This window comes from Delphinus delphis, chromosome 2, assembly GCF_949987515.2.
Source record: "Delphinus delphis chromosome 2, mDelDel1.2, whole genome shotgun sequence".
In the NCBI taxonomy this organism is placed as follows: Eukaryota; Metazoa; Chordata; class Mammalia; order Artiodactyla; family Delphinidae; genus Delphinus; species Delphinus delphis.
Window position 1 is genome coordinate 84732613 of NC_082684.1, and position 26811 is coordinate 84759423.

At 48.4% G+C, this 26811-nt stretch overlaps 3 protein-coding genes across 4 annotated transcripts in view; 1 reads left to right on the top strand and 2 right to left on the bottom strand.

The window, feature by feature from the left end:
* Positions 1-10146, bottom strand: part of DNAJC17 (DnaJ heat shock protein family (Hsp40) member C17) — a 38488-nt gene extending 28342 nt beyond the window's left edge. Inside the window, exon 1 of one of the 2 annotated variants that reach the window (XM_060005006.1) lies at positions 10016-10146. In XM_060005006.1, coding sequence (XP_059860989.1) covers positions 10016-10093 — 78 coding nt within the window. In that variant the 5' untranslated portion in view covers positions 10094-10146. The remainder of the gene's footprint in view (positions 1-10015) is intronic. The other variant, XM_060005007.1, reaches the window with a different exon arrangement.
* A 214-nt stretch (positions 10147-10360) lies between these two features.
* On the top strand, positions 10361-17246 carry ZFYVE19 (zinc finger FYVE-type containing 19). Its single transcript, XM_060005004.1, has 11 exons — positions 10361-10521; positions 11763-11884; positions 12056-12109; positions 12494-12612; positions 12709-12854; positions 13203-13311; positions 15343-15552; positions 15985-16064; positions 16376-16474; positions 16610-16737; positions 16820-17246. Exons 1-11 carry the CDS (start codon positions 10468-10470, stop codon positions 16896-16898), a joined length of 1200 nt encoding a protein of 399 aa, XP_059860987.1. The 5' UTR covers positions 10361-10467; the 3' UTR covers positions 16899-17246.
* Positions 17247-18135: 889 nt separating this feature from the next.
* PPP1R14D (protein phosphatase 1 regulatory inhibitor subunit 14D) lies at positions 18136-26537 on the bottom strand. Its single transcript, XM_060005015.1, has 4 exons — positions 26213-26537; positions 18879-18962; positions 18643-18675; positions 18136-18448 (listed from the first exon to the last, which is right to left on the bottom strand). Exons 1-4 carry the CDS (start codon positions 26459-26461, stop codon positions 18383-18385), a joined length of 432 nt encoding a protein of 143 aa, XP_059860998.1. The 5' UTR covers positions 26462-26537; the 3' UTR covers positions 18136-18382.
* Between the last annotated feature and the right edge of the window lie 274 nt (positions 26538-26811).

The window sequence follows — 26811 nt, forward strand, 5'->3', positions numbered from 1 at the left end:
CTCATTGTTGTGGCCTCTCCCGTTGCGGAGCATAGGCTCTGGACGTGCAGGCTCAGCAGCCATGGCTCACGGGCCTAGCCGCTCCGCGGCATGTGGGATCTGCCCGGACCAGGGCACGAACCCGTGTCGCCTGCATCGGCAGGCGGACTCTCAACCACTGCGCCACCAGAGAAGCCCTAGATTCTTATGTATTCTTTTTTTTTTAAAATATTTTATTTATTTATTTATTTTTGGCTGGGATGGGTCTTTGTTGCTGCATGTGGCCTTTCTCTAGCTGTGGTGAGCGGGGGCTACTCTTCGTTGCAGTGCATGGGCTTCTCATTGTGGTGGCTTCTCTTGCTGCAGAGAAGCAAGGCTCTAGGTGCGTGGGCTTCAGTAGTTGCAGCACGCAGGCTCAGTAGTTGTGGCGAGCAGGCTCTAGAGTGCCAGCTCAGTAGTTGTGGTGCCCAGGCTTAGCTGCTCCGTGGCATGTGGGATCTTCCCGGACCGGGCTCGAACCCATGTGCCCTGCACTGGTAGGAGGATTCTTAACCACTGCACCACCAGGGAAGTCCTCACAGGCTTTGAAGATCACATCAAATGAGATAATTTATGTGAAAGCACTTTGGTGTCATGTAAATATGAGGTATTATCTTGAATGCTAATGAATAGCTTACAGCTTACAAACACAAATGAATCATTCCTTTTGACTTAACAGGCAGCCAAGGAACTTCAAAAATTCAGAGTTTCAGCCAGACAGACAAACCCAGGAATGAGTTAACCATCAGAGAGGTACAGAGAGGACTTGGAGGCCTGGCTCCTGGTCCCACACAGCGCTGGTCAGGCCCTTGGTGAATGAACGACAGCTGTCAAGTGAAACCAGGCTCACTGCCCAACCCTGAGGCCTCAGTGCCTGGTCTGGAGGTAAGAGGCTTTGAGAAAGGCTCCCATTGGAGACAGTGGACTGAGTCAGGCTCACCTCAAATCCAGAAATGGCCCCCAGATGCCCACAGAATCAAGTCCAACCACCCTAGGGCCTACAGGCCCAGAGATACCACATTTTTCAGATTCAACTCCTGCCACACCCTCAACAGACCCTAGGCAATGTCCTATTCCTTGTCATGCCAGGCACTTTGACTTCTACCCCTTCATGCCATTCCTTCAAGTCCTCTGTCCTCAAAAACTTATTCCCTTTTTTTTTTTTTTTGCTGTACGAGGGCCTCTCACTGTTGTGGCCTCTCCCGTTGCGGAGCACAGGCTCCGGACGCACAGGCTCAGCGGCCATGGCTCACGGGTCCAGCCACTCTTTGGCGTGTGGTCTTCCCGGACCAGGGCACGAACCCGCGTCCCCCGCATCAGCACGCGGACTCTCAACCACTGCACCACCAGGGAAGCCCAAAAACTTACTCCTTTTAAATCTGTAAGAAACAATGTCAATGTATCACATTCTAGGGTATAACAGAAATAAGTGATTTAAATAAAGGTATTAGGGCTTCCCTGGTGGGAGCACAGTGGTTAAGAATCCTCCTGCCGGGCTTCGCTGGTGGCGCAGTGGTTGACAGTCCGCCTGCCGACGCAGGGGACACGGGTTCGTGCCCCGGTCCGGGAAGATACCACATGCCGCGCAGCAACTAAGCCTATGCACCACAACTACTGAGCCTGCGCTCTAGAGCCCACAAGCCACAACTACTGAAGTCCGCGTGCCTAGAGCCTGTGCTCTGCAACAAGAGAAGCCACTCCAGTGAGAAGCCCACGCACCGCAATGAAGAGTAGCCCCCGCTGTCCACAACTAGAGAAAGCCCGCACAGCAACAGAGACACAACGCAGCCAAAAATAAATAAAATAAATAAAAATAAAGTTCCCTTTAAAAAATAAATAAAGTTATTAGCTAACAAACAGGTAAAACAGCCTTTTCCTTAAAGCAATAATAAAATATAAACTGAAAAGGTGAAAATTAAGTTTCCATGGTAGTTTTCCTGGTAAATACATTTAAAACTTCAGTCTTCAAAAACAAAACAAAAAAAAAAACTTCAGTCTTCAAACAGTTGATCAAAATGCATTTTCAGGGCTTCCCTGGTGGCGCAGTGGTTGAGAGTCCGCCTGCCGATGCAGGGGACACGGGTTCGTGCCCCGGCCCGGGAAGATCCCACATGCTGCGGAGCGGCTGGGCCCGTGAGCCATGGCCACTGAGCCTGCGCGTCTGGAGCCTGTGCTCTGCAACGGGAGAGGCCACAACAGTGAGAGGCCCGCGTACCGCAAAAAACAAAAAACAAAAACAAACAAACAAACAAAAAAAAAATGCATTTTCAAGCTTCACCAAGTAATACCTGCCAAGATACAGTGAGTTATGTACCCTTCAAAGGGCTTCAAATGAAAGGCAAGGCTGCTACAGACAGGAGAGAAATTCACGTGTCAACTGCAGAGCAGTGGAAGGAATATTAAACCGGGGCTCCAGTCTGACCCAACACTCACTCACTGGGTGATCTCAGCAAGTTCCATAGCCTCTTTGGATCTCCATGCTCCTGTCTATAAAATGAAGAAAGTAAATGACCATGATGATCCCTTTTAACCCTGCTGTGATATATTCTTTTCTCTTCTCAAGGTCTTGCACAAAAACACCTCCTCAGGGGAAGTCTTCCATGATCCTGCCAATCATATGAATCTTGTCTTCCTCTTTATTCTGACAGCATTTTCCTTATATACTTTTATTCCACCTCTTTCACTCTACCTCAGAATTCATTCTTTACTATATTGTGTGAGCTGTCAGAAAGCAGAAGTGATGTCTTCTTCAGCTCTGAAGTCCCACCATGCCTACACAGTCCCTTGTCCATGGTGACATACTCCATTCATTTGTAGATTTGAACTGAATAGTGAACTCTGCTGATCCTCAATTTTGTTCTACCTGATGCCCCACCGCCTTTCTACCCTGACCACTGCCTTGGTTGAGAATCACTGGTGTAGTGTGAGGTGAATCAGCACTGGTCTATCAGGACTGGAATGAGTGAGAAGGTGTGAGGAGTGGAGGATAAACTTAGACATGAGTTTGGGAGATGTGCATTGGACATTAGCACTTACAGTGTAAGGAAGGTGGAGCAACAATGAAAACAGCATGAGGGAACTTGTAGTGAGTCTGTGCCAAGTGCCTTGCCAAGTGTTTTGCCTGGACTGAGCCTCATAACAAGGCCGGCGAAGAGGGACTGCCACCGTTCCCATTTCGCAGACATGGAAGCCAAGGCACACAGAGGTTAAATATTTGCTCAAGGTCACAAACTAGGTAAGTCATGGAGCCAATATCCAGTCAGACTGCCTCTAAAGTCCACTTTCTTAACTGTCACTGGTGATAAGTACAAAGATGATTATAAACGCACATTTAGAATTCCCAACATTGCTCAAGGCTCTGTATTATGATTTCCATCCATTCTCAACACACGGTAGATGTAACAAACAACGACTCTTGGCCTTACTTGTTAAGATTAGTTATAAAAGTTGTCATTTTCTACATGAGTTACACTCTCTAGGAAATCACCATCTGATTAGAAAGCATCACCTTCTAGAATTATCAACTTTGACCTCTGCATTTCAAAATGATGGACCACAAAAGCAAGAGACAGAGAGGCTGGAAACAGACACGATGGGGTGACCCTCCAGGAACTGCTCTCTTCACATTTGTATCCCTAGCACCAGGCTCTGCGACAGGCACACAGTAGGTAGGCACTTAAAAGTTTGTGGAATCGAATGGTGTTTGTGGGAAATGTTTCTACCCTCCTCGAAAACACAGATGAAGAAAGAGAAAAACAAAAGAGGCAGGGAGAACACTGTAAAGTTCATTTAATGAACTGTGGGACCTGCTCTGTGTGTGTGTGTGTGTGTGTGTGTGTGTGTGTGTGTGTGTGTGTGTGTGTGCGTGCGCGCACAAGGCACCAGGCACACAGCATGCTGTTTTCGAGAGCCAGGATGGGAACTGCCAGCTGAGAGATGGGGTGATCTCCTGCCTACCCAGTGGGAGTATAAGATGGCACCACTTTTCTGAAAGACAATTTTGAAAAAGCTTTTAAATACATTTACTTTTGGTAAATATATTTGATTGGTCTAGTAATTTCACTTTGCCACAAAGTATGACTGCATAAGAAAGTAATAATACATATTCAATCATTCAACAAGGATTGACTGAACACCTATCAAGGGCCAGGCATTGTTCTAGGTGCTAGACACATAGCAGTAAACATAAAAGAGTAAGCCTCTTCCTTCCTGGATTTTTTACATTCTAATGGGGGAGACCACTGGTAAGCAAATGGGCATGTAATACAACGTGTAGTAATTAGATGTACGACTTCTGAAAGCCTTTGAGAGGGTAGGGGGTGATACTTGAATGGAAATCTGAATAAGGTGTGGGAGTGAGATATACAACTACCAGGAAAGAGATGTTCTAAACAGAAGGACTAGCAAATGTAAAGGCCATGAAGCAGTAATGTGTTAGGTGAGTTTGAAAAAATATCACTGGAGGCCTCTTTCATATCCATTAGGATGGTTATTATCCAAAACACCGAAAATAACAAGTGGTGGGAAGAATGTGGAGAAACTGGAACGACTGAGCATTTGTTGTAGAAATGTGCGATGGTGCAGCTGCTGTGGAAGGCAGTATGGCAGGCAGTTCCTCAAAACATTAAACATAGAATTTTAATGATACAGCAATTACACTGTGGGATACATACCCAAAAGAACTGAAAGCAGGACTCGAACAGATATTCATACACTCATGTTCCTAATAGCACCATTCACAACAACTAAAAGGTTGAAACAACCCAAATGTCCATCAAAAGATGAGGAGAGAAACAGAATGTGTATATACACATGGTGAAATATTATTCAGCCTTAAAAAGAAAGGAAATTCTGATCCATTCAACAAAATGGATGAAACCTGAAAACATTACATTAAGTGAAATAAGCCAGATATAAAAAAACAAATACTATATATTTGCATGTTGTATGAGGTACATAAAATAGTCAAGTTCATAGAGAAGAAAGGTAAAATAGTAGTTACCAGGGGCTGAGGGGAGAAGAGAATAGGGAGTTAACGTTTAAAGTTATGGAACTTCAGTTTGGGATGACGGAAAAGTTCTGGAGATGGATAGTGGTGATGGTTGCATATCAATGTAAATATACTTAATGCCACTGAATTGTACACTAAAAAAAATGTTTAAATGGAAAATTTCATGTTATGTATATTTCACCACAATTAAAAAAAAATTATAGGACTGATGTGGCTGGAGCCCGGTGAGCAAGGGAAGAGTGGTAGGGAACATGCAAGAGAGGCATTGAGGGCCCCAAGGGCCAGGGAGGGCCTTCAGGCTTCATTCTAACACTGATGAGAAGCCCCTGGGGAGCTGGGAGCAGAGGTAACACAATCTGATTTACCATCTAAAGGCTCACTCTGGCTGCTGTGCGAAGAGGCTCAAGGGGGCAAGAACAGAACTAGGAAAAGGATTAGAAGGCCATTGCAGTCACCTAAATAATCCCTGAGATTAATGCAGAATCTCTTCAAGGTTTGCAAGTGGCATTAATCCATGACCTACTCTTCATCTTGGCAGGCTCTAGGGCCCGGCCCTGTCCTGTGTGTGTGCGCACATACGCGCACACAGGCACATGTGCATTAGCACATAAGAACCTGGGGCTTACTGCCTGAGATTCTAGGAGGAGACTGGATTCCTGGGGCGTTATCCTCTCCCCCGGAGAACTTCCACACCAAACCTGGGTCCTCAACTCAAAGCTTTCCTACAAGAAAATGATACCTTGCCCCACCTGTCTCCCTTAGGGCTGGATGGGGAACAAAAACATCTACCTTTGGGACTTGCTGACTCTCTAAATTCCCGTGACATATGTTCTTCTTTGTTTTTATTCTGTTTTGGTTGGTTGTTTTTATTGTAAAACATATATAAAATAAAATATATATTAACATAAAAGTTACCATTTTAACCGTTTTTAAGTGTATAGTTCTATGACATTAAGTACATTAATATTGTGCAACCATTACCACCGTAAGTCTCCAGGACTTTTTTCATCTTGTAAAGCTGAAACTCTGTACCATTTAAACACTAACTCCTCATTCCACACTCACTCTCCTGCCCCCGGAAACTACCATTCTACTTTGTGAATCTGACTACTCTTAGGAATCTTGTACAAGAGGAACCATATAATATTTGTCCATTTGTGACTAGCTTATTTCACTCAACATCATACCCTCAAGTTTCATCCATATTGTAGCATGTGTCAGAATGTCCTTCCTTTTCAAGGATGAATAATATTCCATTGTATGTATATACCACATTTTGTTTAACCATTCATTTGTTGATGGCCACTTTGGCTGCTCCCACCTTTTGGCTATTGTGAATTATGCCACTATGAACATGGGTGTACAAATATGTTTGAGGGACTTCCCTGGTGGTGCAGTGGTTAAGAATTCGCTTGCCAATGCAGGGGACACAGGTTTGATCCCTGGCCCGGGAAGATCCCACATGCTGCAGAGCAACTAAGCCCATGCGCCACAACTACTGAGCCTGTGCTCCAGAGCCTGCGAACCACAACTACTGAGCCTGCGTGCCTAGAGCCCGTGCTCTGCAACAAGAGAAGCCACCGCGGTGAGAAGTCCACACACCGCAGCAAAGAGTAGCCCCCGCTCTCCACAACTAGAGAAAGCCCGTGTGCAGCAATGAAGACCCAACACAGCCTAAAGTAAATAAAATAAATAAAAAACAAATATCTGTTTGAGTTCATTTCTTTTGGGTATATACCCAGAAGTGAAATTGCTGGATCATATTGTAATTCTATGTTTAATTTTTTGAGGAATTGTCATACTGTTTTCCACAGCAGCTGCACCACAAGCAATGTACAAGGGTTCTAATTTCTCCACATCCTCACCAACACTAGTAACTTTCTGTTTTTGTTTTTCTTTAATAGCCATCCTAATGAGTATGAAGTGGTATCTCACTGTGGTTTTCATTTGCATTTATCTAATGACCAGTGGTACTGAACATCTTTTCATGTATTTATTGGTCATTTATATATCTTCTTTGAAGAAATGTCTATTCAAGTCCTTTGCCTATTTTTTAATTGAGTTATTCGGTTTTTTGTTGTTGAGTTGTGGTTGTTTTTTTACAATCGTTTTAACATGAAAAACCATTCTCGGCTCATGGCTCATTAAAAACCAGGTCATGGGCCATTTGACCCCTGAAGTCATAGTTTGCCCAACTCCCTCGTTTTACATTTGAGGAAAGTCAGGCTCTGAATGAGGCCCCAGATCTCCTGATTCTCAAGCCAAGTTGTTCCAGTGGGCTCTTAGCTGCTACTTCCTTCATTCAACAAATATTTATTGAGAGCCTACTCTGTGCCAGTCACCAGGAAGGGGATGCTACAGAAGTGAATGGACCAGACCTGCTCCTCAGAGCTAAGAGTACAGAGGGGAGTAAGGCATGAGATAAATAATCACACAAATGAATATATGCTTGCAAACTGATATAAGTGCTGGAAAGGAGAAGTGGCTGCTATGAAAGTACAATAGGCAAGGCCTCTCTGAGGAAGTGCCATTTAAGCTGAGTTCTGAAAGCCAAGTAAAAGTAACCCAGGTTAACAGAAGGGGAGAAAGAGTGTTCTCGGCAGAGGGAAAAGCATGTAAGAAGGGGTAAGAAATTCTATTGCATGTTTTATTAAAAGTGCAATAGGGTTTTAAAGGAGCACCAAGATTATTCCATTTTCCGTGAGTAGAACAAATTGGAGGAGTGCAACAGAGTGGAATAGAATAGACTGGAAGCAGGGAAATGAGTTGGCAGGCCACTCTAATCATTCAGATGGAAGTTGATGGGCATTTGGGCTGGAGCGGTGGTGGTGGAGATGGAGATTAATGAACAGGTTTGGAGATTATTTGAGAAGTGAATTCATTAGGACCTGGTGATGGACTAGATGCAAGAGTGAGAGGATAGGGAGGTATCAAGAATGATTCCAGGGGACTTCCCTGGTGGTCCAGTGGTAAAAAATCCGCCTTCCAATGCAAGGGACGTGGGTTCGACCCCTGGTCAGGGAACTGAGATCCCATATGCCGCAGAGCAGCAAAGCCCGCACATCACGACTACTGAGCTCACACACCTCAACAAGTTGCAACTACAGAGCCCATGCGCTCTGGACCCCACGCACCACAACTAGAGAGAGAAAACCTGAACACCACAACTAGAGAGAAAGCCCGCGCGCCACAACTAGAGAGAAAACCCGCACACCACAACTAGAGAGAGAGCCCACGCGCCTCAAAGAAAGATCCCACACGCCTCAATGAAGACCTCGCATGCCACCACAACTCAAAAGACCCAACGCAGCCAAAATAAATAAATAAATATTTTAAAAATCTTTTAAAAAAAAAGTCTTCTCACCTATCCCTTATCTCACCTGAGTGAAAACTGAATCCCAACCTCACTGTGCTGCTTAGACCTTGGCCTCTTGCCTAGACAACAGCCCCACCTGACCCCCTAGTGGCAGCTCCTCTATCCATCCCCTACTTGTGTCCTTTCTGCACACTGATGTTGAATATTTTCTTTAAAATCTGATTATGTCGGGCTTCCCTGGTGGCGCAGTGGTTGAGAGTCCGCCTGCCTATGCAGGGGACGCGGGTTCGTGCCCCGGTCCGGGAGGATCCCACGTGCCGCGGAGCGGCGGGGCCCGTGAGCCATGGCCGCTGAGCCTGTGCGTCCGGAGCCTGTGCTCCGCAACGGGAGAGGCCACAGTAGTGAGAGGCCCGCATACCAAAAAAAAAAAAAAAAAAATCTGATTATGTCACTTCTCTGATTAATATATACATCAGTGGCTCTTAATTGCCTTCCTCAGGAGTTCTCAACTTCGAGGTTCCAACACACTGGCTAGATCTGGTGTGAAGTGTCCAAAGTAATTTCTCACTATTAACGAAGTACTAATTAAACAATTTACAAATGTAGAACACTTAGAATAGTGTCCAGCACATAGTAAGTATTATATAGGTGTTAGGCATTATTAATAGTGAAAATTTAAGACTTATGAGATAGGTGTAACAGATGCTTTTGGTGCTGTGTATACATCCCCATGGCCCACTTCTGATTTCAGCTGCAGCTGCAGGGAACAGTTCTGTACAGGCTGACAGTATCCCTCCTCAAGGGCCCTATGGGTCTCCCTGCTTTTCTGCCCCAGAGCTTCCTCTTCTCACAAGCTCTGCCGATGAGCAGAGCAGCCTGGAGGTACAGGGGCATCTGCAGGCATTAATTTCCATCTGGTGACTTATCTGCCTCCCCTTCTTACACTGCTACAGCTACCACCATAATCCAGGAGAAAGTAACATAAATCTTAATTACAGCTTGATCAGTGTCCCACTCACTGACACATCTATCAACGCCTTCCCGTGAAACTCTAGGTCATCTGCCTTACCCTTCTGATCCTCCTGCTTTTGGCCCACTAGCACATGGTGAGAGGGCAACACCTGAGCAACTGCTACTTGAAAAGAGTCAAAGGGCTGGGATGTAAAAAGAAAATAGAGGTGGCAGAGTCATAGGTCACACTGCCAACGGAGGGTATGAAAAAGGAATGGAGGAGCCTTGAGACCTGGCCTTTCTTCCGCCCTAGGCTCTAAGCAGAGTTAAATCAGCCAGCAAGAGAGAGACAATGAAGCTCCCCCTGCCACAGTTTAGATAGAAGCGGAATCGAAGGCTGACACTGCGCAGGCGCAGGAAGTAGGCTAGGGTTGTCTCACAGACTCACCCGCGGCCCCTTCTAGACAAGGGTCACGGGGAGAGCACAGTACAGTTCCCCGCGCTAGGAGCCTCCCTCTCGTGCCCCCTCTTCCTCGTGAGGCCCTCAGACCATTCAGGAAAGGTCTGGGAACCCACCTGAGGTCGTCTGGCCGCCCCTCGCTCCCCACTCAGAGCCCGGCCGAACGTGGAAAGCTGATGGTGCCAGCCTCGGGCGAGGCGCCAAGACGGGAAAGCACGCCAGGTCGCTCGGGATCGGCCCTCCTCGCCCCAGTTCTCACCTCTTTGTCCGTCGCCTTCTCCTCGATACCTAATAACGCGTACAGGTCCATCTGTAAGAGCTCCTTGGTCACCGCCATGGTTCCAACCCTGACTGGATTAGTACCACAACTCCCAAGAGCCTAAGCGTATGGGGAGTCCCGGGGACTATCGACCCCAAGCCTGAGGGAGGCGCTTAGCCTCCTGGGAAATGTCGTGATCTGAACTAGGCTTGACTGCCTCTGAGGGAAGCGGGCACTAGTGAATGAACTACGACTCCCAACAGCCCTCGCGTCCGCCGCTTGTGCTCTTGGGCTGAGGTGACCGTAGTGATTCTCCTGTCGGAGGCCTTGGTTGGCCCGCGCGAGTGGGCGTGGAGAGTAACGGCGGGGCTGGGTGAGGGTGCACGGGGTCCTGGATATGAGCCGCAGGAGCTCAGCTCCGCCGACCTTGCCGCGCCGCGCCGGCAACCACGATGGAGAATAGGTGCTACGGCTGCGCTGTCAAGTTCACCCTCTTCAAGAAGGAGGCGAGTCTTCTCTCCCCGGGGGCTAGAGGGCTAGGGAGGACGCGGAGTAGTGGGAAATGCACAGGACTTGCAGTCCGCAGGCTTGTTTTTACGGGCCCTCTCCAGGTGTGTGGTTTTGATGAAGTCACTGAGCCTCAGTTTCCATTTCTATAAAGTGGGGCTAACACTCCCTCGCTTTCGGGGTTGGTGTGAGGGTCCAGTGAGGTCCTGGAGGTGAGAGTTCCCCATAAACTGTAAATTGGGCTCCTGTCATTTTGGGAAATCTAGGCCTTTCTGTCTGCCAAGTGTAGGATCCGGCTGTTTCCTTCCCTCCACCCTGCTTCTCCACAGCCTACTCTCCATCACACCATGCCCTTTGCTCTCTCTGCTCTGAAACCGTCACCAGCAAGCCCTTCCGCGGTTTCTTGAGTTAGATTACTGCCCTTTCTCCTGCCCCAGGGCACCATGGCAAAGTCTCACTTGTCCTCAGGCCAGACCTGCCAAGTTTCCCTGGTAAACTGCAGGCTTCCTCAGCCTCAGTTGTGACCAGGAGATAGGAACCAGATAGGATGAATGAATAGCAGGTAGGGAAGCAGATCCATGTAGCACTCAGAAACCTGGGTTTTGGAATCAAAGTGGTCAGGATCCAAATTTGAGCTCTCCTGTCATTCATGGGGTGACCTTGGTTTGGGCAAGTCGTGTAACCTCTCTGATCCCGTTTAAAATAGGAATAATAATGGTGGTCATCAGGAATAAGTAAGATAGTGTGTATAAATTGTGAGGATTAAATCAGGTGATGAAAGTTAAGTACTGAGTTTAGTGCCTGGCACACAGTAAATGCTTAACAGATGGAGGCTGCTACTGTTACCATCCCATTCTGAGTCCAGCCTCCTTTCATCTCTGCTAGAGCAGAGAAGGCATGGGCTCTGCACTGTTTCTCCTTTTTGAAGAGTCAGTGACCTGAAGCATGGGGCTTTGCCTATTTGTCTTTTACACTCCAGTGTCAGGGAATTGAAGACAGAGTAGAAAGCCTGGCAATTTTGCATGAAGCTTTCGAGATTTGAATAGAATACTGGAGACTGAGGAATCGCTTTACCCTCCACCCCTGTCTCTCCCCAGTCCTTAGGGGCCCCACTCCTCATCCTCCTCCCAGCAGCTGGTCACAACTCCAGTGTCTGCTCTCTGTGTGTGTTTGGAGAGTCCCAGGGAGGAGCCTGCAGGGGCAGGTGAGAGGTAGACCCCTTGCTTCATGTTTCTTGTAGTACGGCTGTAAGAACTGTGGCCGGGCCTTCTGTTCCGGCTGTCTTAGCTTCAGTGCAGCGGTTCCCCGGGCTGGAAACACCCAACAGAAAGTCTGCAAGCAGTGCCATGAGGTTCTGACCAGGTGAGAAGCCAATATATGGTCGAGGGTTCAGCCAAGCATGGCAGCAGGCAGATGGCCAGGCCTCACAGCCTTGTGCTCTATGTCTAGAGGTCAGCCCAGGAAGTGTTTGGGGTGGGGGACACTCATAGGCAGATGGCAGGTGACTTCTGACACCAGATTTCTTCTCTATAGAGGATCTGCTCCTGCCAATGCCTCCAAGTGGTCACCACCTCAGAACTATAAGAAGTAAGTGCTGAAGGGACAGAGACAAATGGGGATGGGGAAAGGACAAGGGAGCCATAGGGTAGGAGTCTCTTCCCAGCCTACAGATCAAATGAGCACAGGATCAGGAAAATATCTACCTCTCAGGCTCCTGACTGCCCTCTTGGGCTTAGAAAGCAGCTCACCAGTCCTTTCCCCAGAAAAGATTCTTGGCAGACCTCGCCCTCTCATCTGGACTCTCCCGTCGGTCAGCTGGGTTGGGCTGCAGGGTGACATGAGCAAGCGTCACAGAAAATTGTCTGTTGGAGGCCTCCCTAGCTGCCTAGAAATGATTTGAATGGGAAACAGTGAGTGCCTTCACCCCTCCCTTCTGCATTCTTTAAGAGCCTCTATCTCATATCCCGCCAGGCGTGTGGCAGCCTTGGAAGCCAAGCAGAAGCCCAACACTCCCCAGAGCCATGGACTGACCCAGCAAGACCAAGTCATTGCTGAGCGCCTAGCACGGCTCCGCCAGGAGAACAAGCCCAGTGAGTGGGGGCAGACAGGGTGGAAAAGACACTATTCAGGGCTCGTGGGACTAGGATTCCTCTGGATCTTACAAGGCTTCTCTATGCCAATTGCAGAGTCAGTGCCCTCGCAGGCGGAGATAGAAGCCAGGCTAGTTGCACTGAGGGATGCACCCCAGGGTTCCATCCCTTCCACCCAGGAGATGGAGGCACGGCTTGCTTCACTGCAGGGCAGAGTTCCACCTTCTCAGACCCCCCAGCTGGTGAGTGCTGTGGCTTTGAAGGGATGGAGGCCCTGGGACGAGGACCCAGTAGAAGCCCAGATACGTGTATGCTTAGATACTTTGCAGGAGTACCTCCTGCTCCTGAGGCCTGCTGCCAGACCAAGGAACCAGGGACAGGCAGCAGGATTGGGTGGGGCAGGAAAGAGTGGCCTCTTGGTCCTGCTGGGGACTGCCAGACCTACTTGATTACATGGGCTCTGGAATTGTCCCCTTTCCCTGAGCTTTGGGAACTCCTCAGCACCCACCCCTGACCTAAAACTGTTCTGAGCCTTATGGTGCGGCTTCCTGCCTACGCTGCTCCCCACTGAGGTTCCCTCCTCTGAGCAGGCACATCAGCCACCAGACACCAGGACCCAGGCCCAGCAGACACAGGATCTGCTGACAGAGCTAGCAGCGGAGGTGGCTATTGATGAGAGCTGGGAACGAGGAGGCCCAGGTATCTTCTCCACCTAGCTCCCCCAGGGATCTGCCCCCCGACTCTTTCCCCAGGTGGGAGAGGCTCTGCTGCCCACGCTCTGGGAGGTGAACATCAATCAGAGAATAGTCAACATTACAAAGGCTACCATTTATTGAGTGTTTACTCCAGTGGGAGCCAGTGTAGGCCTAGTGGATAAGCATGTGGGCTTTAGGCTCAGACAGTGATTCCCTTTTCTACCACTTACTAGCTGTGTGACCCTCGGCACGTTACTTGACCTAAGTCTCACTTTCCTCATCTGTAAAATGGAGGAATGTGTGGTAAAACCTACCTCACAAGGAAGTCATGAGGAGGAAATGAGCTAATCCAGTAGTGCTTAGGACCCTGCCTGGCTCATAGTAAATGCTTAGTGAATGTTCTCTACAACGATGATGATGATGCTAAACAGGAGGAAGAGGCTATTGACATTTAGTTGAAATTAAATACAATTTAAGAGTCAGTTCCTCAGTGGTACCAGCCACATTTCAAGTGCCCCGTAGCCACAAGTGGCTCATGGCTACAATCTTGGACAGCACAAATACAGACATGATATGGAATGATCCTATCATCTTAAAAAATTCTTTTGGACACTGCTGTTCAAAAGCTTCAGAGCAGTGGTTCTCAACCATGGATGATTTTCCCTCCAGGGCCCATTTGGCAACGTCTGCAGACTTTTTGGGTGTCACAACTCATAGGGTACCAGTGGCATCTAGTGAGCAGAGGCTAAGGATGCTGCTAAACATCGTACATAACACAGGACAACCCCGCAACAAAGAATTACAGGCATGCCTCAGAGATATTGCGGGTTCAGTTGAATACCACTGCAATAAAGTGAGTCACACAAATTTTTTGGTTTCCTGGTGCGTGTAAAACTTATGTACACGATACTGTAGTCTATTAAGTGTACAATAGCATGTTTAGAAAAACAATATACATACCTTAATTTTAAAATATTTTATTGCTAAAAATTGCTAACCATCATCTGACAACACAGGGCTGCCACAAACCTTCAATTTGTAAAAAAAAACAAAAAACAAAAGGCAGTATCTGTGAAGCGCAATAAACTGAAGCTCAATAAAACAAGGTATGCCAGTATCCTGTCCAAAATGTCAATAGAACCAAGATTAAGAAACCCTGCTTTAGAGATACAATCTCACTAAATATCCTCAGTAATCCTATAATAACTGTTATTATCCGTATTTGATAAATGAGGAAACTGAGGCCTGGTGAGCTTAAGGAACTTGACCAAGGTCACACAGCTATTAAGTAGCAAAGCTGGGACTTGAACCCAAAGCTGTCTGACTTCAAACATCTTACTCTGAAACTCTGAGCTAAAGGGGACCATGTCAGAGCCACACCCACTCTGGTAAGATTCTTCCTGCCTAGTGACGTTCAAGACCTCAGCTTCCCTCATGTCCTCTCTGCGCTGCTCCCTGGAAATGCTGATTCCAGCCTGTAAGGCAGAGAGCCTGGCTGGACCTTGACCTCCCCATATCCTGCTCCTTTTGGGCAGTGATTCTCATACCATGGGGCACCCACCCTAAGGGCAGCATGTTAAAATATCAGGTGGGTGGGATGGATATAATTGAAAAAGAAATGTCTAAGATTACTAGTTTTTTACATTTGGGATAATGGAGGAAATACTAATTTTATTTGTAATATAAACCACAGGAGCTATTGTTGAACAAAAAGCTGATAATCTGTGGGTTTTTTTTTTTTTTTTCGGTGCGCGGGCCTCTCACTGTTGTGGCCTCTCCCGTTGCGGAGCACAGGCTCCGGACGTGCAGGCTCAGCAGCCATGGCGCATGGGCCCAGCCGCTCCGCGGCATGTGGGATCTTCCCAGACCGGGACACGAACCCGTGTCCCCTGCCATCGGCAGGCAGACTCTCAACCACTGCACCACCAGGGAAGCCCAATCTGTGTTTTTTTTTAAAACGTTGAGAAACGGGCTCAGTGGTTTCTGATGAGAGATCCTGAAATGTCTGCCTCCCTGAATGCATCACTCTTTCCAGCCGCCTCTATCCAGAATGACCTCAACCAGGGGGACCCAGGGGCCCAGAGCACCAGCTGCAAGGGACAGGCCACCTGGTCCCTGGAGGAGGAGAAGAGGAGGCTGCTGGCTGAGGCAGCAGTCACGCTTCGGGAGGAGAACACAAGGCAGGAGCGGATCCTGGCCCTCGCCAAGCGCCTGGCCGTGCTGCAGGGACGCGACCCCAATAGAGGTAGAGGCTGGGGAGCAGCCACTCATTCATGTCCACTGGGCAGTCCTCCCCACTCTCACCCTCAGGCCAAACTGCACAGTGGCTGTACTCCCTGCCAGGCTGAGTCAGGGGCTGGGGGTCCCTGTGCCCAGGGGTCTATCGAGCTCCACCCAGAACCACGAGGAAGGTGCTGGGGCAAAGCAGTGGATGAGGAACAAGTGGCAGCCATCAGGGGGCAGGGGACCCTGGGTCCCTTCAGGTACGGAGCCTTCTGTTCATGCCCTCCAGCCCAGCATGGTGGGGCAGGGTCTGATCAGAGTGGCTGCAAAGGCTGCTCAGTTCTGGAACACGTGCCACTGGAAACCAAACCTCTGCTGGGGGCAGAAGTACAGCCACTCAGGTGAGCTCTCAACCTCACTTCTCTTCCCCTGCTCCCGTCTCTCCCTCTTCAAGTGACCCTACAGGACTACCGCCTTCCAGACAGTGATGACGAAGAGGATGAGGAGACAGCCATCCAGAGAGTCCTTCAGCAGGTCGGCCCCGCCTTACCCACCCGACCACCTCTTGTCCTGTCCCTGCCACACTGCCCCACCACCCACCTGACCCCATTCACTCTGCCTCCGCTCTGGGGCTCGATGGCTAGTCACTGTGCAGCTCCTGTTCTAGCTGGGCCCCCGTGCCCCTGTGACACAGACCTGCCCCTGGGCCCTTGAGATGGGGTAACAGCAGCCACGGACAACATAAAGGAAGATGGGTTGAGAGCTCAGGCCACAGAACGCAGAAATACTGTGTGTTGGCGGGGCTGCCTGGAGTGGGGAACTGTACCTCTTCGCCCTGTCCACAGCTCACTGAAGAAGCTGCCCTGGATGAGGCAAGTGGCTTTAACATCCCTGCAGAGCCAGCTCTCCGACCCCAAGCCCAATCCTGCAGGGCAGAGCCTGAGGTGAGGAAAACCCCAGACGCAGACCCCCGGGCCGCCACCACAGCCTCCCTCCCTGCCTGGCTGACTGTTCCTCCAGCCACCCTCCCAGACCCCATCGGGTACCTTATGTCCCCTATTCCTCCCTGGTCTCCAAAGGTTCAGGCCGTGGCCGCCAGGCCTGAGGCTGAGGAAGAGGAGCTCCCCTGGTGCTGCATCTGCAATGAGGATGCCACCCTGCGCTGTGCTAGCTGTGACGGAGACCTCTACTGTGTCCGCTGCTTCCGGTGGGTGCAGGTGGAATGTTCTTTGGGGCTGGGAGAGTTGCGGGGCCACCTGTGATCCCTGACCTCTATCTATGCTCCACAGGGAAGGCCATGATGCCTTTGAACTTAAAGAGCACCAGACATCTGCCTACCACCCCCAGCATAAAAGCCGAGAGCACTGAGGGAACCCTGGTCCTCCCGGAAAGGCCATCCAACAGGAGTCACACAAGCTGAGGTGCCCTCCAGGGCATCTGATGGGAGAACATGTCAGGCTAGACTGCTTATGAATGCGCCCTTTCCTGAGCCTCCGTCCCTGGAAGGAGGAAGGATTCTCCATTGGAGACGATGACTGGAGGAGCCAGAGGGAAGGCAGAAGTCTGGAGCCTCCAGCATTGAAGTCTGGACTAGGAGTGAGAGGCATGATGGGAAAGACCAGCCTGAATCCAGGGAGGAGTCCTGAAACTTGCTCAAGGGTCCAGGGCCCTCTACTGGCACTTAGAGCATTTAATAAAGTATGTTGATTCATTGGACCCAGCATCTTTTATCTATAGAACCCTGTGGGCCCTGAGCCTAGGCCTTGGAGAGGTGGCAAGAGCAGAGTAGGCTGTAAGCCCAGTCCTGTAGAGTGAGGAAAAGGCTTGAGCCATCCTGCAAGCTTCTGCAGGCAGGAACAGTCCCACCCATCCTGGTGGCCTCATACGCAGTAGGCATGAATATTCATACTACTGAACTGAACTGAACTGTGCATCCTGCTCTGGGCAGCCCAGCTTAGCCCCCAGGCCCCACCATACTCAAACACTGCATGCACAAGCAGTGAATGCATACCCTGCTTCCTGCCTTACTCCTAAAGGATGCCACCTCCAGGGCTCCTGTCCCAACCCACATGCCATTCAGACCCAGTGTCTGTCCCCACCAACTTCCTTCTGACCTGATTCCTGGCCTCTGAGCCTATACCCTTTACACCCCTCTGCTTAGCCCCTGCTTTTTCTCTTTCTGCCTCTGGCTTGGAGCTGGTTCAAGAAAGAGTCCTCAGCCTGAGGTCTCCTGAATCATTTAGTGAGGGAAGAGGGTTTAGCTTTCCCTGAGGCCCCCAAACCCAGCTGGTTTTTTTCCTGTTACCTCTACTATGGGTCTTTGCCACTTGGGTTCCTATTGGTGATGTCAGGATGCTGTGTCTCTTAGCCAGGTGCCTTCTGCTTGGCCTCCAGGCCTTGCTTGATGGTAATTTCTCTGACGCAGAACTGTGACCTTTATCTTTGAATTCTCAAGCCCTGGGTGGGTGGATGGATAGATGGACAGATGGGTGAGGTATGTGGAGGCAGCCTAGTGACTCAGGATGCTGGCCTTATGGTATAACACTTCAGTCCCTCCCTCCTCCATCCCTCAGCACAGATATGCTCCACACTCCATTCAGCTGGGGCTCCTCAAGGTTTTATTCACTTGGCTGCCGAGGAAAGCACTGGGCCATAGCCATGACTGGCTCCCAGAAAGCCCAGCTGACAGGAATTAGCTGTGACTGCACATAGACAGGGGTGTCCAAATGTCCCTCCTCACTCTCCATGTTCCTTGTCTGTGTCCCAAGGAGCTGTTTCCCTCTCAGCCCAGGATCCAGGGGTTCAGGGCAGACCTGGCAGTGCTGAAGCTGATGAAGGTAGTCTCACAAGGCTTATTTCTGAGGCCGACTGAGTCTCCGAAATTTCTTGAGTTGACTGAGCAGCTCAGAGATAAAAGGCTGAGAAAGAAACACGGGTGAGATCAAGGCATGGGGTCACACCCACCCACCACACTGCTCTCCCTAGTCTCCACCTGACCCCATCGCTTCAGAGTCAGGGAAGGGGAGAAGGACCCAGGACCAAGCTTTCCTCTTCGCTAGCTGCCGTCCCGCTGGGCCTCCTCTTACCCCCAGACTAACAGAGCATCCCTTACCTCTGTGGGGCGGGGGCAGTTTTGGAGAATAGCCTGGTGGAAGAAAGCAGAGAGTGGGTCCCTGAGCCACAGCACTTTGTCACGAGTCCCCAGTCAGTCTCCCAGGAATTCTCCCCTCTGAATTGGTTCTCCACACACAGATGGGGAGGCAGAACCTGGGTTCTTGGGCTCCCCTTGGTCCAAGCCCAACTTCCATCCCCCAACCCCTGGGCCCGGGGCCTGGCCCCCCATTCTACCTCCAACTGAGTCTTCTGCTCCTCCGTGGATAGTTCCATGAGAGCCTCCAGGTCGATCTCAGGCTCAGAAGGAGTTGGTTGATCCTGTTTGGGAATCACACGGGGCTCAGAGGAGCCTGGCTAGCTGGTGCTGGGGTGACAGTTAACTGTCGGGTTCACCCATCTCCCACTCTATTTCCCACGTTCAGTTCCTCTCCTCACCTTACTCAAACCACCCCATTCATCCTTTTATTCAACAGTTACTGAATAACTACTATGGTCTACCTGAAACAGTCTAGAGTTCTTTAAAAAGAGTATCTGTTTAATTTCAATAGTTATAAACATTGTTAGTAGGGATGCAAAATGGTACAGATGCTTTGGAAAATAATTTGGCAGTTCCTTAAAATGTTAAATATAGAGTTATCATCTGACCCAACAATTCCACTTCTAGGTCTATTCCCAAGAGAAGTGAAAACAGACATCCACATATGTCCATATGAATGTTCACAGCAGCATTATTCATATTCAAATGTCCATCAACTGGTGAATGGATAAATAAAATATGATGTAGCCATACAATATTTTTCAGCAATAAGAAGGAACAAAGTAGTGATTCATGCCACAACATGGATTAACCTTGAAAACATGTTAGTGAAAGAAGCCAGTTACAAAAGGCTTCATATTATATGATTCAATTTGTATGAAATGTCCAGAATAGGTAAATCTATAGAGACACAAAGTGGATTAGTGGTTGCCTAATGCTGGAAGTGGTGGTGGTAGGGAATGGGGTGTGACCACTAGCGGGTACAGGGTTTCTGTTACAGATTATAAAATGTTCCAAAATAAGGGTCATCCCTGGTGATGCAATGGTTAAGAATCCGCCTGCCAATGCAGGGGACACAGGTTCGAGCCCTGGTCCAGGAAGATCCCACATGCCACGGAGCAACTAAGCCCGTGAGCCACAACTACTAAGCCTGTGCTCTAGAGCCCACGATCCACAACTATTGAGCCCGTGCGTCACAACTACTGAAGCCTGCGTGCCTAGAGCCTGTGCTCTGCAACAAGAGAAGCCACCGCAGTGAGAAGCCCGTGCACCACAACAAAGAGTAGCCGCCGCTCACCACAACTAGCGAAAGCCCATGTGCAGCAACAAAGACCCAACGTAGCCAAAATAAGTTAATTAATTAATTTTTTTTTTAAAGTAAGTGCTGGGACTTCCTGGCAGTCCAGTGGTTAAGACACCATGCTTCCATTGCAGGGCGCACAGGTTTGATCCATGGTTGGTAAACTAAGATCCCACATGCCACACGGTATGGCCAAATAAATAAATAATAATAAATAACAAATAATAAAATACACTTGTTTTAAAAAAAATTCCCTCTCTGTTTAAAAAAATCAAAAACAAGTAAGTGCTTTTTTTTTTTCTTTTTTTTTTTTTGCGGTACGCAGGCCTCTCACTGTTGTGGCCTCTCCTGTTGTGGAGCACTCTCAACCACTGCACCACCAGGGAAGCCCCGTAAGTGCTTTTTGAAGAACATTTTGGATGGTGGAAATGTTCCATATCTTGATGGGGTAGTGGTTATATATGGCAAAGTGCATTCAAATGTACACTTCAAAAACAGGCAAATCTTGTTGTCTGCCATTAGACTTCAGTAAAGTTGATTTAGAAAAGAAAGAAAGGGCTTCCCTGGTGGCTCAATGGTTAAGAATCTGCCTGCCAATGCAGAGGATACGGGTTCGTGCCCCAGTCTGGGAAGATCCCACGTGCCACGGAGCGGCTAGGCCCGTGAGCCATGGCCACTGAGCCTGCGCTCTAGAGCCCACGAGCCACAACTACTGCGGCCCGTGCACCTGGAGCCTGTGCTCTGCGAAGAAAGAAGCCACTGCAATGAAAGCCCACACACAGCAACAAAGACCCAACACAGCCATAAATTAATTAATTAATTAAAAAATATTTTTTAAAAAAAAGAAAAGAAAAAGAGAAAAGATGCCTCACCCTCTCATTCCTTCCACTGCCAATGGGTAACCACTGTTAACAGTTTTGGTCCTTCTATACCATTTTAAAAATAAACAGTGCTAGGGTTCTAAGTTACTTCTTTCACCCTAAACTCTAGACTTTCCCCTTTGCTTCCTTGGTTTCTAGCGCATCTGATTTAGCATTCATTCATTAAATGCATATTTATTGAGAGCATGCTATGCACCAAGCATTGTGATGGGGCCATAACAGCAAAGACAGACAGACATGATCTTGCCCTTGAAAAGCTTATAGTCTCCTGAGGGATACAGACAAGTCAAATGGCAGTTATAATACAGGGCAATAAGCACTCTGATGAGACACTATGGTAGCACATGTAAGGGGAACCTAACCAAGTCTGGGGTTTAGGAAGGCTTCCAGGAAGAGGTGACCTCTAATCTCAGACCTGAAGGCTGAATAGGAGTTAACAAGATGTTTACACTTCTGATGATGGAGTAACAGGGACTGGATTTATTCTCTCAACATAAGTAACTAGAAAACCGGACAAAAATATATGAAAAGTGTTTTCAGACTTTACATAACAGGTAACTCAGCACTACCTGGGAAAGAAACGAAATGAAAGGGAGATCCCAAGCAGAGCACAGTGGTCATACTAAATTGATATGACAGATACCAGAATTTGGGGTTGAGGTGGCTGGAAGTTGCCAGAGTTCTGCAGAGGAGGAAGTTATGAAGAAAGAGACCTCCAGAAATCTACATAAGGGTTCTTCTGAGTCTTTGCTGAACACAAGATACACATTCAAAGGGTAAAACTTCACAAAGCCAGGTACTCTGAGGCACTGTGGGCACAGAGATGAACACTTCCCAGACCTCACAGAGGACTGACACAAATCAATTTCCACTCAGTCAGAGTGGACAGTCATCACTGATCATACAGGAATTCAGGAGAGACCTCAGGAGGGCCCTGCTTTACTTGGGGGGTAAATTATTTCCTAGATTAAAGGCCACTCTATACTCACCCCAACAGAACTTAAAAATAAGCTTCAGAAGGATCAAACTGAACCACAAGTAGCTAAACTGCATCCTAGAACAAAGTCCAACACTCTAAAGGAAGAAAAAAAATCCAACAACGTAAAATTCACAATGTCCAGCATCCAATCAAAAATCACGAGTCAGGGCTTCCCTGGTGGCGCAGTGGTTGAGAGTCCGCCTGCCGATGCAGGGGATGCGGGTTCGTGCCCCGGTCCCGGAAGATCCCACATGCCGCGGAGCGGCTGGGCCCGTGAGCCATGGCCGCTGAGCCTGCGCGTCCGGAGCCTGTGCTCCACAACGGGAGAGGCCACAACGGTGAGAGGCCCGCGCACGGCAAAAAAAAAAAAAAAAAAAAAAAAAAAAATCACTAGTCACAGGGCTTCCCTGGTGGCGCAGTGATTAAGAATCCACCTGCCAATGCAGGGGACACGGGTTCGATCCCTGGTCCGGGAAGATCCCACATGCCGTGGAGCAACAAGGCCCGTGCGTCACAACTACTGTGCCTGCGCTCTAGAGCCTGCAAGCCACAACTACTGAAGCCCGTGTGCCACAACTACTGAAGCCTGCACACCTAGAGCCTGTGCTCTGCAACAAGAGAAGCCACCACAATGAGAAGCCTGCACACCGCAACAAAGAGTAGGCCCCACTCACTGCAACTAGAGAAAGCACGCACAAAGCAACAGAAGACCCAGTGCAGCCAATAAATAAATAAATTAATTAATTAATTAAAAATAAATCTATAAAAAAATCACTAATCACGCCAAGAAGCAGGACATGTGACCTATAAGCAGGAGAAAAAATCAATTAATAGAAGCAGATCAGATATGACAGAGATGATGGAATTAGCAAATGAGGAAAACATGAACATAGTAATGAGAGAAATGGAAGACATGAGAAAGAACAAAGTGAAGCATCTAGAGATGAAAAGTAAAATATTTTAAAGAAAAATTTTACTGAACGGAATTAACGGCATATTTGACACTACAGAAAAAAAATACCATTTAAACTTGAGGAAATAGCAAAAGAAACTAGCCAAAATGAAGCATGGAGAGAAAAAAACTGGTAGAAAAGAAAAGAACAGCATAGAGCTTTGGTGATCTGTAGGACCATATCAAGTGGTCTAACATACATGTAACTGGAATCCCAGAAGGTGGATGCTGGGGCCAAATAGTAAAAATACATACTAATGATTAGAATTCCACCTCTAAAAAAGGATTAGTCCTGCTCCCAAAACCATTTTATATCATTTATGACATTAACTATACGTATATTGAACACAGGGTTTGTATATCACTGAGAGTCAGATTGTCACTGCAGTCTGGTATTGAGAATATGGGCTCAAATCATAATCCAAAATATTCTTTCCCTCGAGTATTTTTTGAATTCTCAGAAAATGAGCAGATATATCAAACAACTCTGACCGAGGTGAACAAGTATGGTTATATTGTGACTCTGTGTTACATGTGGTGGTTTCCTGACAGATGCTGCCTGATTTGACCCCTTTCTCTGCTCCACTCCATACTCTGTCCACTTACTCCTGATCTCTCTGCCATAGAAACCAGTAATCGAGTGAAGTTCAGAGATGAGCTAACAAATGTTTGTTTCACATTTCATTGACTATATATATATATATATATATATATATACACACACACACACACACACACACACACATATATATATATACACACACACACACATATATATATACTGTTTTTTTTTTCCTTTGGCCTCACTGCTTGCAGGATCTTAGTTCCCTGACCAGGAATCGACCCTGGGCCCATGGCAGTGAAAGCTCCGAGTCCTAACCACTGGACCGCCAGGGAATTCCTGATAATACATTTTTAAAGTTGTAAGTTTAATAGATTGTTTCTTAAAATGCCATCACTTCAAAAGGGCTGCATCAAAATGCATGGTATCATGTAAGCTATAGGAAACTCTGGGGTGGTCAACAGTGTCCCCTGCTGATGTGTACACTAGATTTGGCCCCAAGGTGGTGATGGGTGACTTTGCCAAGAGGTCTCAATAGAGTGGTGGGAACAGAAGTCAGAATCCAGTGGTTTGAATGGTGATAGGAAAGGAAAAAGTAAGTAAAGCCTCTGAGTTGGTACAAATCCTTTAAGGAGCCTTGTAAAGGAGACAGGAAGTAGGGGATGGTAACAAAAGGGGGGCATATTGTTAAACAAGAGTCTCCTTAAAATAGGAGAAACTCATGAGTGTTTAAGTCCCTGCTTAGAAGCCAAATCCACACTCCATTTCTGGACAACAGGAGCTCCAGGCCCCCAAGTCAGTTTGTTTTGTTGAACACAGATCTGGCTTTTCACAAGACCCTAAAGCAGGCTGCACACCCAGTGAGAAGAGGTGGGGTCCTCCAACAAAGGAAGGTTGGGTTCCACTAAACTAAACTAAACAAATAGTGACGCAACCCACTCCTGGAACCATTCCCAGTGGTGCTACCCAAGGTGGGCATGTGGTGGGGAGTCCCAGTGGGTGGAGAGGGGCTCTATGCAGGAATAACTGAGGCAGGGTAAGCCTGGAGACTGGGTTGCCTCAACCTCTGCCCAAGATGACCAGCCACCTGAGGCTTCCCCAGCCACTTGCCTGCTTCCTGCTGAAAAGGACAGAGATTAGAAGAGGAACTGCCACCTGGCACCTTTGGACAATTGTCATGACAACTGTAGACCAGGTTATTTTATTACAATCATTGCCTGGGAGCGGTCCTCCCATATGTCCTGTTTTCCAATGTTATGAGTTCATTATTTTACAGCTTTTCCCCTGCCTTGATCTTTGCCCTGAGGTGTCTGAGATATGAGACTTTTTATGTAAGGGCACAACAGTCTGAAATTGAAACTGATCCAGAGAGGGAGGGTGCTGGCAGGAATGAAGGGCAGCGGAGATGTCCTGCAAGGTGAGAGTACACATAGGCAAAGAAAGTTTGCCTCTCCTGTTCCCAGTTCTAGGGCATCTCTCTCCCCTCTGCGAGTGGCCCAGGATGCTGCCAGGGACACCGTCAACACCTAGACCAAACCAACACATGACACAGTGAGACTCACAAGACAGCCTGGGCCACATGCATCACTCTTCCCTTCCCCCAACCACAGGAACACTGACACAGCCCTTACCTGGAAGAATCACAAGCCCTTGCTGCCCTCAAAAGAAAAGACAGGACCTGAGTAAGGAAGGAGAGAAACAAGGACCATGGCATGTGGACAAGGAGGACTCTGGTCTCCGGCTTGGTGCGTGGTTCTTGCCAGCCACACGCTACAATCAGCAGTGGAGCTTATGAAAAAGACCAGTGCCTGGACCCCACCCTAGTAGATTGAAATTCAGTTGAAATGCAGCTGGGGCATGGGATTATTACTGAAGTACTTCAGGTGTGGAGAACCACTAGCAGCTTGAATAAACGCTCAGGCGCTACAGGCAGAGCCCCAGCTGCAGCTCCTGGTCCCTGGGCTCCCTAGTGGTGTGACCTTGGGCTAGTTACTCAACATTTCTAAGCCTCCATTTCCTCCACGGTAAACCATACCGACCTAATGGACTTGTGGGGAGGGCTGAATGAAATAACACAAGTCAGGTGCTGGGTACTGTGCCTACTGCTGAGTTAAGTGCTCAAAATGTTATTCTTGTTGTTGGAACAGCATTTGTTACTACACTGGGATCCCGATTAGTAGGTATCTAGGTAAAAAAAAAAAAGGGCTACTCTCCCAGGGTGGGGTCGAGGGGAGTCAGTCAGAGCCAGGGCCAAGGCTAGGTCAGGCGCGGGTATTAGCGTTCACTATTGGTAACTTTGACGTTCTAGTCCAGCACTATCTGTTCTGAGATGATGGAAATTTTCTGTATCTGTGCTGGCAACTTGGTAGCCACTAGCCACCTGGATGTATGGGGCACTTGAAATGTGGCTAGTGTGACTGAAGAACTGAACTTTTAATTTTCATCAGTTTAAAGTTAAATAGCTACACATGGCTGACAGCTACAGGAATGAACAATGTCACTCTAGTTGTGTATGTGTGTTGAGGTTGAAAGTAAATAAAGACATAAAATAAAGAAAAATAACTCCTCTACTATCTCATCTGAGCCTCAAAAAGTCCTACGAAAGGTATACGACAGGCATTGATAGCCCCGTTTTATAGATTAGGAAACTAAGTCTCAGGGATGTTAAAAGACCTGCTCCAGATTATGTAGAGAGTGAGAGGCAGAGCCCAGACCAGAGGGAGGCAGATTTCAGGACTGCAAACCCATGATTCACCTGTGGGGAAAAACTTTGTCTCCATGCATCTGCCCTCCAGCTCCTCCTGAGGCCTCAGAGCAGGCTCTCTCCCGGTCCCCCGGCCCGCGGTGTCTTACCCACCTGGAAGAGATCCTGAACCTGGGCGTCCACCCACTGCTCCATCTCCAGCCAGCTCTGGAGCTGCCCCCGGTCATACTTCACCGTCAGCCGGCTGAGTTTCCGGGACCTGGACGCTTTGGAGGGGTCGGACTGGGACTTTGAGTCCGTGGATGACGTCCTCCTCCTCCCAGAAGCCCACTGGACCTTCTTTCTTGGATTCTCCTTGTTCGGGTTGGGAGATGTGCAGGAGGCAGGGCTTGAAGACAGCATGGAAGGATTGGTTTGGTCAAGGAGCTGGGAAAAACTGCCAGTCAGAGCAAGAGAGCCAGGGAACGAGGAGACAGAACAGAGGGCGAGGCCAGCAGGGAAGAAAGGAAGGCAGGCAGGGGGGAGGGCCAAGGCTCCTGGAGTGGTGGGGGTCAAAGATCAATAGGCCTTTGTCTAGTGCTGGGAATGCCAGTCTTTTGGCTCCTGGCTGCTGGTGAGTGGCACTCCTGAGCCGTGCCCCGGGCTCCCTTTCTGCAGCTGCTGGGACGGAGTGATATACCAAGCAAAGGTCAAGAGGATGCCATGCCTCCAGAGGAGGAAGAGGCCCTTGGGTTCTGAGGCGTGCGGGGCTC